The sequence below is a fragment of the Cololabis saira genome, chromosome 16, assembly GCF_033807715.1.
Source record: "Cololabis saira isolate AMF1-May2022 chromosome 16, fColSai1.1, whole genome shotgun sequence".
In the NCBI taxonomy this organism is placed as follows: domain Eukaryota; kingdom Metazoa; phylum Chordata; class Actinopteri; order Beloniformes; family Belonidae; genus Cololabis; species Cololabis saira.
In genome coordinates this window covers 14692635-14712417 of record NC_084602.1, presented here as the reverse complement: position 1 = coordinate 14712417, position 19783 = coordinate 14692635, and the positions used below count along the sequence as shown (strand labels likewise).

The 19783-nt window shown below is 38.4% G+C and overlaps 7 gene segments (V, D, J or C); 3 read left to right on the top strand and 4 right to left on the bottom strand.

Moving 5' to 3' along the window:
* The first annotated feature begins 1206 nt into the window (after positions 1–1206).
* On the top strand, positions 1207–12073 carry LOC133462951 (Ig kappa chain V-V region MOPC 21-like). The segment is given in 4 exon segments: positions 1207–1255; positions 1353–1648; positions 10836–10887; positions 11660–12073. Coding segments are annotated over 4 exon segments (720 nt in total).
* On the bottom strand, positions 1969–3444 carry LOC133462952 (Ig lambda-3 chain C region-like). The segment is given in 2 exon segments: positions 1969–2422; positions 3204–3444. Coding segments are annotated over 2 exon segments (420 nt in total).
* On the top strand, positions 7230–7722 carry LOC133462955 (Ig kappa chain V region 3381-like). The segment is given in 2 exon segments: positions 7230–7278; positions 7412–7722. Coding segments are annotated over 2 exon segments (360 nt in total).
* A 757-nt stretch (positions 12074–12830) lies between the features above and the next one.
* LOC133462956 (Ig kappa chain V region 3547-like) lies at positions 12831–13323 on the bottom strand. The segment is given in 2 exon segments: positions 12831–13141; positions 13275–13323. Coding segments are annotated over 2 exon segments (360 nt in total).
* Positions 13324–14866: 1543 nt separating this feature from the next.
* On the bottom strand, positions 14867–15304 carry LOC133462130 (Ig kappa chain V region 3547-like). The segment is given in 2 exon segments: positions 14867–15177; positions 15256–15304. Coding segments are annotated over 2 exon segments (360 nt in total).
* Positions 15305–15844: 540 nt separating this feature from the next.
* On the top strand, positions 15845–17360 carry LOC133462953 (Ig lambda-3 chain C region-like). The segment is given in 2 exon segments: positions 15845–16122; positions 16914–17360. Coding segments are annotated over 2 exon segments (420 nt in total).
* A 428-nt stretch (positions 17361–17788) lies between these two features.
* LOC133462954 (Ig kappa chain V region 3381-like) lies at positions 17789–18281 on the bottom strand. The segment is given in 2 exon segments: positions 17789–18099; positions 18233–18281. Coding segments are annotated over 2 exon segments (360 nt in total).
* Positions 18282–19783: the final 1502 nt, after the last annotated feature.

Below are 19783 nucleotides of genomic sequence, written 5' to 3'. Positions count from 1 at the left end.
TGATGAGTTGCTACAGAAGCAAAATCCATGAAAGGTTGAGTGAAAAAATGTTGTAGGAAACACATAAACACACTTCCTCACAAGTTTTCATTCTGATTAGTGTGGAAAACCATTTAAAGTGCTTCAATTCCATGCCACATTTACTAAAACTGTGCCGTGCATGAAGGAGACTCATGTTAACTTTGTTGAGAGATAGAGCCAACAACAGCTTGGAGGGACCAGAGAGGAACCATTGCATAGTGGAAGTGTTTGTGTGAGAAGGCTTGGAACTGCTGCTTGAAAAATGAGCTTTGGACGAAAGGAGAGAAGGAACATCTAGACTTATATCAATGACAAGTCCAGACAGCAGGCTCTGTAATGGTATGGACATGTGACCTTTGTAAAGATTTTTTACACTTCTTTGATGACGGCATTTATTGAAGAAAAACATTGAGGCTTGATAGCAACAGCTTTTCCAAGTACAGCCAGGAATTTTTAACAAGGCAATACAAAACCACATTCTGCACATATTACAACATCATAGGTGACAAAAAAAGGTGAGCAGGAGGGTACTGGACTGACTTACCTGCAATCCTGTCTGATCCCCAACAGACTGTGATAACTTCATTAAAATAAAAAACAATGAGACAGTGTTGCATCCCTGAAGACATGTTTGCAGGAGGAATGAGACAAAATTATGTAAAACACTTCATCACTTCATATCTGCAATGCTTTAAATTGGTGTAAGTAGCAATGACAACATTAAAAACTAGTACAATTATTCTCTTCTTTGACTGTGTTGTAGGCCTGAAATGCAAACATTTATGTATATCAATAAACTCAATTAAGTTGATGAAAGAAGAAGGAAGTACAAAATCTTCAATGTATGCAATGAAATAAAAGTCACAGCTTCAAACAAACTTGACAACAGAGGTCTCTAAAAGAATTAAGAACTATCTACATCTTTTTTCTTTTAAATCAGGTAATTGTAGCGCTGAACTGTCAGCAGAGGGCAGCCAGACATGTGACAAGATGCATCTGGTGAGGACTGCAACTAATGGATCACAGTTCTTTTATTTGGCTTCCTGTCACTCTTGTTTCACATGAACAGGTGTGACCAACTGTGTTTTACATGATTTGATGCATCACTGCTCCTCAGGGTTTAAGTTTGTGTGTCCCAGAGAGTCTGAACTGTTTTCACGCCTTCACACTGAAAACTGCATGAAGATGATGTTTCTAACAACTCTGATTGTTACGTTGGGTTTTCTGAGTCAGGGTGAGAGGATTGTAACTTTTGTTTAAGACTGAATCATATTCTACATTTATGTTAATGACCTCTAATGATCTTATTGATCTTAAATTTGTGATTTCAGGGTCTGCTGCCAATAATTTTCTGACTCAAGCTGATAAATCCAAGTCTGTCAGTGTTGGAGGGACGGTGACCATCAGCGCCACAGGGAGTTCAAATATTGGTCCTGATCTCAGTTGGTACCTTCAGAAACCTGGACAGCCTCCCAAACCTCTGATATATAAAGCATCAAGTTTATTCTCAGGAACACCGTCCAGATTCAGAGGCAGTAAATCTGGTTCTGACTACACTTTAACTATCAGTGGCTTTACAGCTGAAGATGCTGGAGATTATTACTGTCTGGGCCTCCATAGTGGTGGAGTGTTGACACAGTGATTTAGAGCTGAACAAAAACCTCCTCCAGTTAGACTGAAGACTGCAGCTGCAGAGAGTTGGTGAAGAGACTCTGACGGGAATAACTGGTCCAGTAAACACAAGAGTCATCATGCAGAAACACAACCAATCCAAATAAAACTGAAACATGCAGCTTTGAATTAGGTTAGGATGACCAGCTACTGTACTGTCCATCAGATTTGTTTTAATTTAGCAGAATACATGCAAAAAATACTCATATTGTATTATTGAATCAACAAATTGAGACCTTTTGAAATTAATTCAAACAACATTTTATTTGGATTTTCAGTTCAAGTTGCATTTTGAAAAATAAATGTGGAGCAGAATGTGAGTAAAATACACATTTATCACAGTAAAAGCAGATGCATCATTTAGCAGACACATCAGCAGCTGTTGAAGCTGCTGTGCTGCTGAAGCTCTACCCTGAGCAGCCGTCAGGGTCCAGGGTTTGAGTGACGGGGCTCTGTCCACTCAGACTGGCCTCACAGCTCACTGAGCCCGCCTTCCTCCACTGGTCTGCAGGGAGGGTCAGGGTGCTGCTCCAGCTGCAGAGGCCGTCCTCCCCCACCACCTCCAGGCTGTTGGACACCCCTGAAGACCTGCTGCTGCCCCCCACCTTCCAGCCCAGAGTCCAGGTGGAGGGCGAGCCCCCGCTGGCCAGACACACCAGTGTGACACTGGTCTGCTGCTCCTGCTCTGTGGAGGTGGGGAGGACAGTCAGGGTGGGCCGCACCACACCCACTGGAGGAGAGAGGGGGGGTAATCAATAATGATTATTGATGACATCTTCAAATGTGTGCTGTGTGAGAGTGAAGAAGTCGTCCCAGTGACCACTTCCTGACGTTTAAACTGACAGAGCTGAAACACTCGTGTGAACACACTTCTAACTTTGTCATCCGTCTCTTTCACTTCCTTTAAACTACACGAAGAACGACTGAACCGTGAACACAGAGCTGATCAGTTGTTACTGAAATAATCATTACTTAACGTTCAAAATAACAAAAATTCGCAATTAAAACAGAAACATAAATGACTGTGAACATATAAAGAAAATGTAAAAAGGACATTTTAAATTAAACATTTAAATCTAATAAACTATTACTGAATTATTACTTTATACATTTATAGCTATAATAAAAATTTGAAAATTACTAAAAATTGTTGAAGAAAATAATAGAAGTGAAATGTTTTTGTTTCTGATTTAAAAAATTTAACATTTAACACCTTAATGCCTAATGTTGTATATTTGACAAAAATCAGTTTGAGACTCAGAAATCAAAAATAACTATTTATAATAAAAAAGATTCATACAATTAAAGAATGTCTATAAAGTAGGTACAATAAATACTAAAATGAATCAAATTATCTGATGCATTCATTGTGAAATCAGCTCGGTTTGATAAAAAAATACAAAACTGTTGTAAAAGTTCTGAATTCAATCAAATCCAGTTTATTCAAAAAATACCAACACAGTAAATAAAAATGAAAATAGATGTAATTAGTGAATATTTCTGGTACTTACCGTCAGCGATGAGTTTGGTTCCTCCACCAAAAGTCCACCACAGTGATACAAACTCGTTTAGACGTCGTACAAAAACCTCCTGCACTCTGAACAACATCTGTCCACTGAAAACACCCTGATTCTACTCACAAAACATCAATATTCATACTTTTATCTATCTGAAATGTTTTCCAGTCATTAAGAGATTCATATTATGGTATAGATCAAAATTATTTCTTTAATTTTGTATCATTTTCACACATCTGAATAAAAACCAGAAGTCTCTTTGTAACAGTGAATGTTTTCATCTTTTTGTAAAATTAAATCAGTGATTTTATAGAAACAACTTCTTTAAAGAATCACAATGAAAAAAAATTACTAAATCAAACATCAAAAATATATAATTTAAGATAGTAAATGCTGGAGTTAAATGGAGACAAATAATCCAGTTACATACAAACCAGAATGGACCCAAATGATTCTTAAATCCTCAGCTGCACATCTGATTTAATTTCTCCAGTTTCATTAAATTCTTTAAAAATGTAAATCCAAACAACGTGTCTCCTGATTTCATGTCCCATCTTGTCTTCAGCGTGTTGAGAGAAGAGACATCATTTCCATGTGAGGAAGCTTTTCATGGTCAGCTGATGCTGCAGTGAAGTGAGGAGGTTCAGTCCTGAGAGGTCACACTGCAGGACTCAGACGTGCAGCTGCTCACTCGTCCGTGTCCTCATTTAAATATCTGCTGGATTTCCCTCAGCATCAGTCTTTATTAAGGTGTCAGCTTTGCTGAAAAGTACTTTGCTTCTTTTTTTATTCACACTCACAGACATCCATCATGAAGAAGTGTCTGATTCTGCTGTCAGTTCTGGCGGTCCAGTTTCTGGGTGAGTCAATGATTTCATGAACTAAAGGTACATTTCAGGTGATGGATTCAGCACGTTGACGTTGTTTATTGTTTGCAGGATTGAAAGCTGCTCATTCTGTGACTCAGTCACCGTTGTCAAAGTGGGTAAAAGTCAGGGAGACGGTCTCTCTGAGCTGTACGGCCAGTGAAGGATTGGTTCATGATCTCAGCTGGTACCTGCAGAAACCTGGACAGCCTCCCAAACTGCTGTTTTACCAAACAACTGAGCGTCAATCTGACACTCCAGCTCATTACAGCAGTGATGGGTCTGAACCTGAATTCACGCTGACAATCAGTGGATTTCAGGCTCAAGATGCCGGAGATTATTATTGTATGGTAGTATATGTTACTGATGATGGTGGTGTTGTGTTCACACAGTGGTAGAGAGTCGTACAAAAACCTCCCCCTGATCAGCGTACAGACTGTTGTTTTGCAGTCATGGCCGGTTGCAGGAGACTGATAAGCACCACTGATCATCTGAACAGTCACTAACAGACACAAAATCCAGAAATGTCGTGAAAATGGGAACTAAAGCTCCACATTTGATGTTCTTTTATATCGTTGTCGCAATTATCTGCTCCAGATGTTTCCACCACATCAGAAATGCTGCATGAAAACTTTTTTGCATTGAAAAGAAATTAAATGAACTGAGGAATAACTCATGAAAACCCAAAGGAAAATTATAATGGCCCAGTATAAATTAACTATAAATAAATATTACAGTAAACAAGAAAAAAAGTGAAGCAACTGCTTCAAACTCAGAAGTGTAGCTGATACAGGGGAGAGGTTAAAGTCTTCAGGAGATGAGTTGGATGTATTGGGGTTTCGTGTTTACTGTTTGGAAAAGTCTGAGCTGATGATGTCACATGCAGCATTGGTAACAACGGTTAAGTCTCTCAGTAGCAGCACTGACAGAAGTCCATCTGCAACAGGTCAATGTCCATCTGAAGTTAAAAAGCGCTACAGTTCTTCTTCCTTTAGCTGATGCTCATTTTTAAGTTTTTGTCTACATTTATAGTCCCAAAGTGAGGTAGAGATTATACAGAACAACAACAATGTCACCAGGAGGCCGAGGCCTGTACACCCTCTTGGTAAATGCATTGAGGAAATTAATGACTGGATGTGCCGCAACTTTTTCATGTTAAACAAAAACAAAACTCAGGTAATTGTCTTTGTAGCCAAAGAGAAACGATTACTAGTCACCACAGAGCTTCAATCTATACCTCTAAAAATTACCAACCAGACCAGAAATCTGGGTGTAGTGATGGACTCAGACCTACATTTGTAAAACACATCAAGGCAATAACATTGTCAGCCTACTATCACCTTAAGAATATATCAAAGTTAAAAGATCTAATGTTTCTGCAGGACCTGGAAAAAGTAGTCCATGCTTTCATCTTTAGTAGCTTGATTATTGTAACATCATCTTTACAGGTTTACCTAAAAAGTCAGTGAGAAAACTGCAGCTCATTCAGAACTCTGCTGCTCCAGTCCTCACTAAGACCACATCAGTCCACATCAGTCCACATCTGTACACATCAGTCCACATCAGTCCACATCAGTCCATATCAGTCCACATCAGTCCACATCAGTCCACATCTGTACACATCAGTCCACATCAGTCCACATCAGTCCACATCAGTCCACATCAGTCCACATCAGTCCACATCAGTCCACATCAGTCCACATCAGTCCACATCAGTCCAGTCTGAGGTCTTTACACTGGCTGTCTGTCCATCAGAGGACAGACTTTAAAGTTCTGATGCTGGTCTATAAAGCTCTGAAACGTCCAGGACCAGAATACATCAGGGACCTCAGGACCCAGTATGAACCTTCCAGACTCCTCAGGTCATCTGGATCTGGTTTTTATCAGTTCCCAGAGTCAGAACCAGACGTGGAGAAGCTGCTTTCAGCTTCTATGCTCCACATGTCGGGAACAAACTCCCAGAAATCCTCAGATTTGCTGAAAAAACACCTATTTTCAGCTGCATTTGAATAAAGCTCCAAATCTACACTGATTTTATCTATTGTTCTTATTTCTTTCTTATTTGTTAAGATTTTAAACCATACTTTTTATTTCCACTATGTGATGATGTTTTAATGTCTTTTTTAAAGCTCTGTGAATCTCCCTGTTGTTGAATTGTGCTATACAAATTAACTTGCCGTGCCTGGAGGAACGTTGGTCCATAACTTGCTTCTGCATCCACACCTTTGTATCAGACATTATTCTCATCAATCTCACTTTTGACTTTAAACCAAATATGTCAACCATGAGCATTTACTGTCGAACAAATAAGGACACATGTGCAGCATAATGGACCAAATGAGAACTCTAATTCTTTATAAATTAGTATCCTGGATGTCAACATTTATTTTAAGTTTTGAGAGAATGAACATCACATAAGATGAAAGCTTTACTGATCCCACTCTTTTTGAATGTCTTGCAGAAACAAAATTAAAATGTCTATAAATCTTAATACAATTTGCTCAACAAGAGAATAATGATGAATATTTTTAATACTTTTTGTAAAATAAATAAATAAACAGAAGTCATAAGAGAATGCAAAATTTACATTTGAACTATACATCCTTCATCTGTATTAATGTGGTGCCTTGACATGGTATCTTTCATGATTGGATGTTTTCATAAATAAAGCTGAATTGAATTGATCTAATATGAGGTCACAGTGGTGAACTGGAATGAACTTCAGCAGAAAAGTTCCAGCTGGGAATCGAACCAGGAAACTTCAAACTGGGACACGGTGCTGCTGAACATCTGAACCCACTTTATTAAAAGAATGACAGACATGATGAAATAATGATGTAGTTGTAAAGATTGACTGTCAGCAGATGAAAACCTGCATACGAGCGTGAACAAAGATGTACGAGGAGAAACATTTAACTAAAATACAGAAACAGTAAAGAGAAGAGAAGATGAAGTTACACGTTTCTAAATGTGTTTCTTAAGTCTACAGGGAGATGTAGTCTTACCCTCCTTCTTCTCTCTTTTCAGTTTCAGAACAGGTGTGACCAACTGTGTTTTACATGATTTGATGCATCACTGCTCCTCAGGGTTTAAGTTTGTGTGTCCCAGAGAGTCTGAACTGTTTTCACGCCTTCAAACTGAAAACTGCATCAAGATGATGTTTCTAACAACTCTGATTGTTACGTTGGTTTTTCTGAGTCAGGGTGAGAGGATTCTAACTTTTGATCAAGACTGAATTATTAACAATTGTTCGGGTTCTGTGTAAATATCATGTCAGTTATTTAAATTTCTTCAAGGTTCCAGTTTTATAAACTTGTATTGAATTTGTGATTTCAGAGTCTGCTGCCAATAATTTTCTGACTCAAGCTGATGAATCCAAGTCCGTCAGTGTTGGAGGGACGGTGACCATCAGCGCCACAGGGAGTTCAGATATTGGTCCTGATCTTAGTTGGTACCTTCAGAAACCTGGACAGCCTCCCAAACCTCTGATATATAAAGTATCAAGTTTATTCTCAGGAACACCGTCCAGATTCAGAGGCAGTAGATCTGGTTCTGACTACACTTTAACCATCAGTGGCTTTACAGCTGAAGATGCTGGAGATTATTACTGTCTGGGCTACCATGGTGGTGGAGTGTTGACACAGTGATTTAGAGCTGAACAAAAACCTCCTTCAGTTAGACTGAAGACTGCAGCTGCAGAGAGTTGGTGAAGAGACTCTGACGAGAATAACTGGTCCAGTAAACACAAGAGTCATCATGCAGAAACACAATCAATCCAAATAAAACTGAAACATGCAGCTTTGGATTAAGTAATGATCACCAAATCATCCTCAAATATTTCAAATTGTTTTTTGAAATTTTAATTTAAAGGCCCTGTACACCCTTTTGGTAAATGCATTGAGGAAATTAATGACTGGATGTGGCGCAACTTTCTCTAGTTAAACAAAAACAAAAGAGAAAGGATTACTAGTCACCACCTCACTAAGACCACATCAGACCACATCAGTCCACATCAGTCCAGTCTGAGGTCTTTACACTGGCTGTCTGTCCATCAGAGAACAGACTTTAAAGTTCTGATCCTGGTCTATAAAGCTCTGAATGGTCCAGGACCAGAATACATCAGGGACCTCAGGACCCAGTATGAACCTTCCAGACCCCTCAGGTCATCTGGATCTGGTTTTTATCAGTTCCCAGAGTCAGAACCAGACGTGGAGAAGCTGCTTTCAGCTTCTATGCTCCACATGTCTGGAAACAAACTCCCAGAAATCCTTAGATCTGCTGAAAAAACACCTATTTTCAGCTGCATTTGAATAAAGCTCAAAATCTACACTGATTTTATCTATTGTTCTTATTTCTTTCTTATTTGTTAAAATTTTAAATCACACTTTTTATTTCTACTATGTGATGATGTTTTAATGTCTTTTTTAAAGCTCTGTGAATTTCCCTGTTGTTGAATTGTGCTATACAAATTAACCTGCCTGGAGGAACGTTGGTCCATAACTTGCTTCTGCATCCACAACTTTGTATCAGACATTATTCTCATCAATATCACTTTTGACTTTAAACCAAATATGTCAACGATGAGCATTTACTGGTGAACAAATAAGGACACGTGTGCAGCATAATGGACCAAATGAGAACTCTAATTCTTTATACATTAGTATCCTGGATGTCAACATTTTAAAGCACATGAATTAAGATTTAAAACAAAAAGGAAAAAAAGTAAAACAGGATAACCAAAGCTCTTATTAGTCAGGCCTATTTTTCTGCCTCACACCTGAAACAACTTACCCAGACTTAATGGCGTCCATCTTCACGTATTCAAGTATGAGGGTTGTGTGTATAGATTCATGGTCTCATAAGAAAGCTTAAACATGTAAGATAAATGCAGAAGAGTCAGAATCCAGATGTGTGTTACTGTGTCAGAGTTAAGTCTTTTGGAATTCAATAGAAACCTTCAATTTCTTATCTTTGTCCTAAAGAAAACAAGCATTACTCTGAACCCACCTATAAACCCACCTTTGAATCATAGGACAGCAGCACATTTAGTTTTGTAATTAATAAAGTAATATCTCATTAGCAGATGTGCAGATGTATATGTTAAAACAGTGAACCTGAGCAGGTGTAATGATGTTAACTAAAGGTGTGTCCAGGCTGAACCACTAAATGGGCCATTTGGGCCTATTTTGGCCTCATATATGCCATTTGATCTTTCTCAGGTACTAGACTGGAAAATTAATGATAATTTACTGATATATCACCATGGATATTCAATCCAAATACAGCTGTTTTTGACTTATTTTCACTCACACCTATACACATCTTCCAAATAGATATTCCTGTTCAAAGAAGATGATACAACACAAATGAAGTGTGACTTCACCTGGACCAGATTGGGAACAGGGATGGGGACATTTCTGCATTTTGTGTCTGTTAGTGGCTGTTCAGATGATCAGTGGTGCTTATCAGTCTCCTGCAACCGGCCATGACTGCAAAACAACAGTCTGTACGCTGATCAGGGGGAGGTTTTTGTACGACTCTCTACCACTGTGTGAACACAAAACCACCATCATCAGTAGCATATAATCCCATACAATAATAATCTCCAGCATCTTGAGCCTGAAATCCACTGATGGTCAGCGTGAATTCAGGTTCAGACCCATCACTGCTGTAATGAGCTGGAGTGTCAGATTCACTCAGAGTTATTTGGTAAAACAGCAGTTTGGGAGGCTGTCCAGGTTTCTGCAGGTACCAGCTGAGATCATCATCCACTCCTTCACTGGCCGTACAGCTCAGAGAGACCGTCTCCCCGACTCTTACCGACTTTGACAACGGTGACTGAGTCACAGATGGAGCAGCTTTCAATCCTGCAAACAATAAACAACGTCAACGTGCTGAATCCATCACCTGAAATGTACCTTTACTCCATGAAATCACTGACTCACCCAGAAACTGGACCGCCAGAACTGACAGCAGAATCAGACACTTCTTCATGATGGATGTCTGCGAGTGTGAATAAAAAAAGAAGCAAAGTACTTTTCATCAAAGCTGACACCTTAATAAAGACTGATGCTGAGGGAAATCCAGCAGATATTTAAATGAGGACACGGACGAGTGAGCAGCTGCACGTCTGAGTCCTGCAGTGTGACCTCTCAGGACTGAACCTCCTCACTTCACTGCAGCATCAGCTGACCATGAAAAGCTTCCTCACATGGAAATGATGTCTCTTCTCTCAACACGCTGAAGACAAGATGGGACATGACATCAGGACACACGTTGTTTGGATTTACATTTTTAAAGAATTTAATGAAACTGGAGAAATTAAATCAGATGTGCAGCTGAGGATTTAAGAATCATTTAGGTCCATTCTGGTTTGTATGTAACTGGATTATTTGTCTCCATTTAACTCCAGCATTTCCTATCTTAAATTATCTATTTTTGCTGTTTGATTTAATATTTTTTTTTCATTGTGATTCTTTAAAGAAGTTGTTTTTATAAATTCACTGATTTAATTAAAACAAAAAGATGAAAACATTCGCTGTTACAAAGAGACTTCTGGTTTTTATTCACATGTGTGAAAATTATATAAAATTAAAGAAATAATCTTGATCTATACCATAATATGAATCTCTTAATGAGTGGAAAGCATTTCAGTTAGATAAAAGTACGAATATTGATGTTTTGTGAGTAGAATCAGGGTGTTTTCAGTGGACAGATGTTGTTCAGAGTGCAGGAGGTTTTTGTACGACGTCTAAACGAGTTTGTATCACTGTGGTGGACTTTTGGTGGAGGAACCAAACTCATCGCTGACGGTAAGTACCAGAAATATTCACTAATTACATCTATTTTCATTTTTATTTACTGTGTTGGTATTTTTTGAATAAACTGGATTTTATTGAATTCAGAACTTTTACAACAGTTTTGTGTTTTTTATCAAACCGAACTGATTTCACAATGAATGCATCAGATAATTTGATTTATTTTAGTCTTTATTGTACCCACTTTTTAGACATTCTTTAATTGTATGAATCTTTTTTATTATAAATAGTTATTTTTGATTTCTGAGTCTCAAACAGATTTTTGTCAAATATACAACATAGGGCATTAAGGTGTTAAATGTTTAATTTTTTAAATCAGAAACAAAAACATTTCACTTCACTTCAACAACTTTTAATCATTTTCAAATTGTTATTATTGCTAAAAATGTATACAGTAATAATTCAGTAATAGTTTATTAGATTTAAATGTTTAATTTAAAATGTCCTTTTTCTATTTTCTTTATATGTTCACAGTCATTTATGTTTCTGTTTTAATTGCGAATTTTTGTTATTTTGAACGTTAAGTAATGATTTTTTCAGTAACAACAGATCAGCTCTGTGTTCACGGTTCAGTCGTTCTTCGTGTAGTTTAAAGGAAGTGAAAGAGACGGATGACAAAGTTAGAAGTGTGTTCACACGAGTGTTTCAGCTCTGTCAGTTTAAACGTCAGAAAGTGGTCACTGGGACGACTTCTTCACTCTCACACAGCACACATTTGAAGATGTCATCAATAATCATTATTGATTACCCCCCCTCTCTCCTCCAGTGGGTGTGGTGCGGCCCACCCTGACTGTCCTCCCCACCTCCACAGAGCAGGAGCAGCAGACCAGTGTCACACTGGTGTGTCTGGCCAGCGGGGGCTCGCCCTCCACCTGGACTCTGGGCTGGAAGGTGGGGGGCAGCAGCAGGTCTTCAGGGGTGTCCAACAGCCTGGAGGTGGTGGGGGAGGACGGCCTCTGCAGCTGGAGCAGCACCCTGACCCTCCCTGCAGACCAGTGGAGGAAGGCGGGCTCAGTGAGCTGTGAGGCCAGTCTGAGTGGACAGAGCCCCGTCACTCAAACCCTGGACCCTGACGGCTGCTCAGAGTAGAGCTTCAGCAGCACAGCAGCTTCAACAGCTGCTGATGTTTCTGCTAAATGATGCATCTGCTTTTACTGCGATAAATATGTATTTTACTCACATTCTGCTCCACAGTTTTTCAAAACTTCAACTTGAACTGAAAATCCAAATAAAATGTTGACTTGAAATAAATTGTTTTTCAATGCGTCTTTACAGTGAATACAAATGGATATTAGAAGAAATATTGATCATATTTGGTGTCTAGTAAAGTTTACTTTTGTTATTTTGCAGAATGCATCACTACAGTTAAAAAAATTCTCTCAATTTGTTGATTCAATAATACAATATGATTATTTTTTGCATGTATTCTGCTGAATTAAGACAAAAACTGATGGGCAGTACAGTAGCTGGTCATCCAAACCTAATTCAAAGCTGCATGTTTCAGTTTTATTTGGATTGATTGTGTTTCTGCATGATGCATGATGATCCTGTTGATTATAATTGTATGGGAGTATATGTTAGTGATAACAATGATGTGCTGCCACACAGTGGTTAGAGTCCTACAAAAACCTCCCTCTGATCAGACTGCAAACAAATAGCTCTGTTGCAGCTCTGTTGAAAAATTAAAAAGTATACGAATTTTTTTCATAAATCCTGCCTTGTGCTCCTTTAAATTAAAATTTCAAAAAACAATTTGAAATATTTGAGGATGATTTGGTGATCAAAGCTGCATGTTTCAGTTTTATTTGGATTGATTGTGTTTCTGCATGATGACTCTTGTGTTTACTGGACCAGTGATTCTCGTCAGAGTCTCTTCACCAACTCTCTGCAGCTGCAGTCTTCAGTCTAACTGAAGGAGGTTTTTGTTCAGCTCTAAATCACTGTGTCAACACTCCACTACCATGGTATCCCAGACAGTAATAATCTCCAGCATCTTCAGCTGTAAAGCCACTGATGGTTAAAGTGTAGTCAGAACCAGATCTACTGCCTTCGAATCTGGACGGTGTTCCTGAGAATAAACTTGTTGCATCATATATCAGAAGTTTGGGAGGCTGTCCAGGTTTCTGAAGGTACCAACTGAGATCAGCACCAATATCTGAACTCCCTGTGGCGCTGATGGTCACCGTCCCTCCAACACTGACAGACTTGGATTTATCAGCTTGAGTCAGAAATTTATTGGCAGCAGACTCTGAAATCACAAATTCAATACAAGTTTATAAAACTGGAACCTTGAAGAAAGTTAAATAACAGACATGATATTTACACAGAACCTGAACAATTGTTAATAATTCAGTCTTAAGCAAAAGTTAGAATCCTCTCACCCTGACTCAGAAAAACCAACGTAACAATCAGAGTTGTTAGAAACATCATCTTCATGCAGTTTTCAGTGTGAAGGCGTGAAAACAGTTCAGACTCTCTGGGACACACAAACTTAAACCCTGAGGAGCAGTGATGCATCAAATCATGTAAAACACAGTTGGTCACACCTGTTCTGAAACTGAAAAGAGAGAAGAAGGAGGGTAAGACTTCATCTCCCTGTAGACTTAAGAAACACATTTAGAAACGTGTAACTTCATCTTCTCTTCTCTTTACTGTTTCTGTATTTTAGTTAAATGTTTCTCCTCGTACATCTTTGTTCACACTCGTATGCAGGTTTTCATCTGCCGACAGTCCATCTTTACAACTACATCATTATTTCATCATGTCTGTCATTCTTTTAATAAAGTGGGTTCAGATGTTCAGCAGCACCGTGTCCCAGTTTAAAGGTTCCTGGTTCGATTCCCAGATGGAACTTTTCTGCTGAAGTTCATTCTAGTTCACCACGGTGACCTCAAAATAGATCAATTCAATTCATCTTTATTTTTATGAAAACATCAAATCATGACCAATATCATGTCAAGACACCACGTTGGTACGGACGAAGGATGGATGGTTCACTTGAGAATTTTGTCTTCACTTATGACTTTCATTTGTTTAAAACATCATGAACATTAGGAAAAAACAATATTATTTGTATTACATGTTTCATGCACAAAGAAAACTTAAAGTGAATTTAAAACTTAAAGCACATGAATTAAGATTTAAAACAAAAAGGAAAAAAAAGGAAAACAGGATAACCAAAACCCTTATTAGTCAGGCCTATTTTTCTGCCTCACACCTGAAACGACTTACCCAGATTTAATGGCGTCCATCTAAGTATGAGGGTTGTGTGTATAGAATCATGGTCTCATAAGAAAGCTTAAACATGTAAGATAAATACAGAAGAGTCAGAATCCAGATGTGTGTTACTGTGTAAGAGTTAAGTCTTTTGGAATTCAGTAGAAACCTTCAATTTCTTATCTTTGTCCTAAAGAAAACAAACATTACTCTGAACCCACCTATAAACCAACCTTTGAATCATAGGACAGCAGCACATTTAGTTTTGTATTAATAAAGTAATATCTGATTAGTAGATGTGCAGATGTATATGTTAAAACAGTGAACCTGAGCAGGTGTAATGATGTTAACTAAAGGTGTGTCCAGGCTGAACCACTAAATGGGCCATTTGGGCCTATTTTGGCCTCATATGTGCCATTTGATCTTTCTCAGGTACTAGACTGGAAAAGTAATGATAATTTACTGATATATCACCATGGATATTCAATCCAAATACAGCTGTTTTTGACTTATTTTCACTCACACCTATGCACATCTTCCAAATAGATATTCCTGTTCAAAGAAGATGATACAACACAAATGAAGTGTGACTCCAACTGGACCAGATTGGGAACAGGAATGGGGACATTTCTGCATTTTGTGTCTGTTAGTGACTGTTCAGATGATCAGTGGTGCTTATCAGTCTCCTGCAACCGGCCATGACTGCAAAACAACAGTCTGTAGGCTGATCAGGGGGAGGTTTTTGTACGACTCTCTATCACTGTGTTAACACACCACCGGTATATGCTCCCATACAATAATAATCTCCAGCATCTTGAGCCTGAAATCCAGTGATGGTCAGCGTGAATTCAGGTTCAGACCCATCACTGCTGTAATGAGCTGGAGTGTCAGATTCACTCAGAGTTATTTGGTAAAACAGCAGTTTGGGAGGCTGTCCAGGTTTCTGCAGGTACCAGCTGAGATCATCATCCATTCCTTCACTGGCCGTACAGCTCAGAGAGACCGTCTCCCCGACTCTTACCGACTTTGACAACGGTGACTGAGTCACAGATGGAGCAGCTTTCAATCCTGCAAACAATAAACGACGTAAACGTGCTGAATCCATCACCTGGAATGTACCTTTACTCCATGAAATCACTGACTCACCCAGAAACTGGACCGCCAGAACTGACAGCAGAATCAGACACTTCTTCATGATGGATGTCTGCGAGTGTGAATAAAAAAAGAAGCAAAGTACTTTTCAGCAAAGCTGACACCTTAATAAAGACCGATGCTGAGGGAAATCCAGCAGATATTTAAATGAGGACACGGACGAGTGACCAGCTGCACGTCTGAGTCCTGCAGTGTGACCTCTCAGGACTGAACCTCCTCACTTCACTGCAGCATCAGCTGACCATGAAAAGCTTCCTCACATGGAAATGATGTATCTTCTCTCAACACGCTGAAGACAAGATGGGACATGAAATCAGGAGACACGTTGTTTGGATTTACATTTTTAAAGAATTTAATGAAACTGGAGAAATTAAATCAGATGTGCAGCTGAGGATTTAAGAATCATTTGGGTCCATTCTGGTTTGTATGTAACTGGATTATTTGTCTCCATTTAACTCCAGCATTTACTATCTTAAATTATCTATTTTTGATGTTTGATTCAATAATTTTTTTTCATTGTGATTCTTTAAAGAAGTTGTTTTTATAAATTCACTGATTTAATTAAAACAAAAAGATGAAAAGATTCACTGTTACAAAGAGACTTCTGGTTTTTATTCACATGTGTGAAAATTATATAAAATTAAAGAAATAATCTTGATCTATACCATAATATGAATCTCTTAATGAGTGGAAAGCATGTCAGATAGATAAAAGTACGAATATTGATGTTTTGTGAGTAGAATCAGGGTGTTTTCAGTGGACAGATGTTGTTCAGAGTGCAGGAGGTTTTTGTACGACGTCTAAACGAGTTTGTATCACTGTGGTGGACTTTTGGTGGAGGAACCAAACTCATCGCTGACGGTAAGTACCTGAAATATTCACTAATTTCATCTATTTTCATTTTTATTTACTGTGTTGGTATTTTTTTAATAAACTGGATTTTATTGAATTCAGAACTTTTACAACAGTTTTGTGTTTTTTATCAAACCGAACTCATTTCACAATGAATGCATCAGATAATTAGATTTATTTTAGTATTTATTGTACCTACTTTTTAGACATTCTTTAATAGTATGAATCTTTTTTATTATAAATATTTATTTTTGATTTCTGAGTCTCAAACAGATTTTTGTCAAATATACAACATAGGGCATTAAAGTGTTAAATGTTTAATTTTTTAATTCAGGAAAAAAAAACATTTCACTTCTATTTTTTTCTTCAACAACTTTTAATCGTTTAATCGTCAAATTTTTATTATTGCTAAAAATGTATAAAGTAATAATTCAGTAATAGTTTATTAGATTTAAATGTTTAATTTAAAATGTCCTTTTTCTATTTTCTTTATACGTTCACAGTCATTTATGTTTCTGTTTTAATTGCAATGTGAATTTTTGTTATTTTGAACGTTAAGTGATGATTTTTTCAGTAACAACAGATCAGCTCTGTGTTCACGGTTCAGTCGTTCTTCGTGTAGTTTAAAGGAAGTGAAAGAGACAGATGACAAAGTTAGAAGTGTGTTCACACGAGTGTTTCAGCTCTGTCAGTTTAAACGTCAGAAAGTGGTCACTGGGACGACTTCTTCACTCTCACACAGCACACATTTGAAGATGTCATCAATAATCATTATTGATTACCCCCCCTCTCTCCTCCAGTGGGTGTGGTGCGGCCCACCCTGACTGTCCTCCCCACCTCCACAGAGCAGGAGCAGCAGACCAGTGTCACACTGGTGTGTCTGGCCAGCGGGGGCTCGCCCTCCACCTGGACTCTGGGCTGGAAGGTGGGGGGCAGCAGCAGGTCTTCAGGGGTGTCCAACAGCCTGGAGGTGGTGGGGGAGGACGGCCTCTGCAGCTGGAGCAGCACCCTGACCCTCCCTGCAGACCAGTGGAGGAAGGCGGGCTCAGTGAGCTGTGAGGCCAGTCTGAGTGGACAGAGCCCCGTCACTCAAACCCTGGACCCTGACGGCTGCTCAGAGTAGAGCTTCAGCAGCACAGCAGCTTCAACAGCTGCTGATGTTTCTGCTAAATGATGCATCTGCTTTTACTGTGATAAATATGTATTTTACTCATGTCTGCTCCACATTTATTTTTCAAAATGCAACTTGAACTGAAAATCCAAATAAAATGTTGTTTGAATTAATTTGTGTTTCAATGTGTCTTTACAGCGAATCCAAATGGATATTAGAAGAAATATTGATTATATTTGGTGTCTAGTCAAATTTACTTTTGTTATTTTGCAGAATTCATCACTACAATTAAAAAACAGTTCTCAATTTGTTGATGCAATAATTCAATATGAGTATTTTTTGCATGTATTCTGCTAAATTAAAACAAATGTGATGGGCAGTACAGTAGCTGGTCATCCAAACCTAATTCAAAGCTGCATGTTTCAGTTTTATTTGGATTGATTGTGTTTCTGCATGATTACTCTTGTGTTTACTGGACCAGTTATTCCCGTCAGAGTCTCTTCACCAACTCTCTGCAGCTGCAGCCTTCAGTCTAACTGAAGGAGGTTTTTGTTCAGCTCTAAATCACTGTGTCAACACTCCACCACTATGGAGGCCCAGACAGTAATAATCTCCAGCATCTTCAGCTGTAAAGCCACTGATGGTTAAAGTGTAGTCAGAACCAGATCTACTGCCTCTGAATCTGGACGGTGTTCCTGAGAATAAACTTGATGCTTTATATATCAGAGGTTTGGGAGGCTGTCCAGGTTTCTGAAGGTACCAACTGAGATCAGCACCAATATCTGAACTCCCTGTGGCGCTGATGGTCACCGTCCCTCCAACACTGACGGACTTGGATTTATCAGCTTGAGTCAGAAAATTATTGGCAGCAGACTCTGAAATCACAAATTCAATACAAGTTTATAAAACTGGAACCTTGAAGAAAGTTAAATAATAGACATGATATTTACACAGAACCTGAACAATTATGAATAATTCAGTCCTAAACAAAAGTTAGAATCCTCTCACCCTGACTCAGAAAAACCAACGTAACAATCAGAGTTGTTAGAAACATCATCTTGATGCAGTTTTCAGTGTGAAGGCGTGAAAACAGTTCAGACTCTCTGGGACACACAAACTTAAACCCTGAGGAGCAGTGATGCATCAAATCATGTAAAACACAGTTGGTCACACCTGTTCTGAAACTGAGAAGAGAGAAGAAGGAGGGTAAGACTTCATCTCCCTGTAGACTTAAGAAACACATTTAGAAACGTGTAACTTCATCTTCTCTTCTCTTTACTGTTTCTGTATTTTAGTTAAATGTTTCTCCTCGTACATCTTTGTTCACACTCGTATGCAGGTTGTAGTCTGCCACGGTCCATCTTTACAACTACATCATTATTTCATCATGTCTGTCATTCTTTTAATAAAGTGGGTTCAGATGTTCAGCAGCACCGTGTCCCAGTTTGAAGGTTCCTGGTTCGATTCCCAGATGGAACTTTTCTGCTGAAGTTCATTCCAGTTCACCACTGTGACCTCAAAATAGATCAATTCAATTCAGCTTTATTTATGAAAACATCAAATCATGACAAATATCATGTCAAGATATGAGGTGCCGTGAGGGACATAATTCTGAATTACTGTTCATAAACACATATGAAATCCAAAACCTTTTATACACACAGGTGAAATGCTCTTACACATACAACTGGAAATGTTCATAAACACATATGAAATCCAACTCTTTTACACACTATACTGAAAACTTCTCACACTCACTTGTGAAATCTCTCATACACACAGGTGAAATGCTCTTATACATACAACTGGAAATGTATCCACTCACATATACAACTGAAATGTGCTCACAGATACTACTGAAACGCTTTTACACAAACTAATGAAATCTACTCATATATACAGTTGAAAATTTTTCCTCTCACACACAGTGGTGAAATCCTCTCACAAACACTAGTGAAAATCTTCTCACAAACACAACTGAAAATCTTCTCACAAACACAACTGAAAATCTTCTCACACACAGTGGTGAAATCTTCTCACAAACACAACTGAAAATCTTCTCACACACAGTGGTGAAATCTTCTCACAGACACAACTGAAAATTTCAGTAGAAACGGAAGTCATTTCAGTAGAAACGGACGTCATTTCAGTAGAAACGGAAGTGGGTTGTTTAGCGCGATTTTTATTTTTTTTCCTGGCAGTTATTTTGACTGATTGATATAGCAATATCTTCTCAGCAGCATACAACAACTCTGACTGAAGAAAGAACTTTACTCAATAATATTAGCTTCAGCAGAGACTGCTGGATGAGCCTCACGTCACTTTTCCCATCACAGTGTTCTGTTTGATGCTACCTGTCGAGAAATGCTACTTTGTGGTTCTGCGCCATGATTGATTCACATGAGCAACATTAAGTCTAATAAAGTTCCTAAATGTCGGTTTCCATTATTTTTATATTAATTGCCCAGCCATAGTGCTTTTATTGTATTATTAATTTAAATGAATGTATATCTTTAATTTGTTTGTGCGAGTGCGAGTCCTGCAGTAGGTGGGCACATT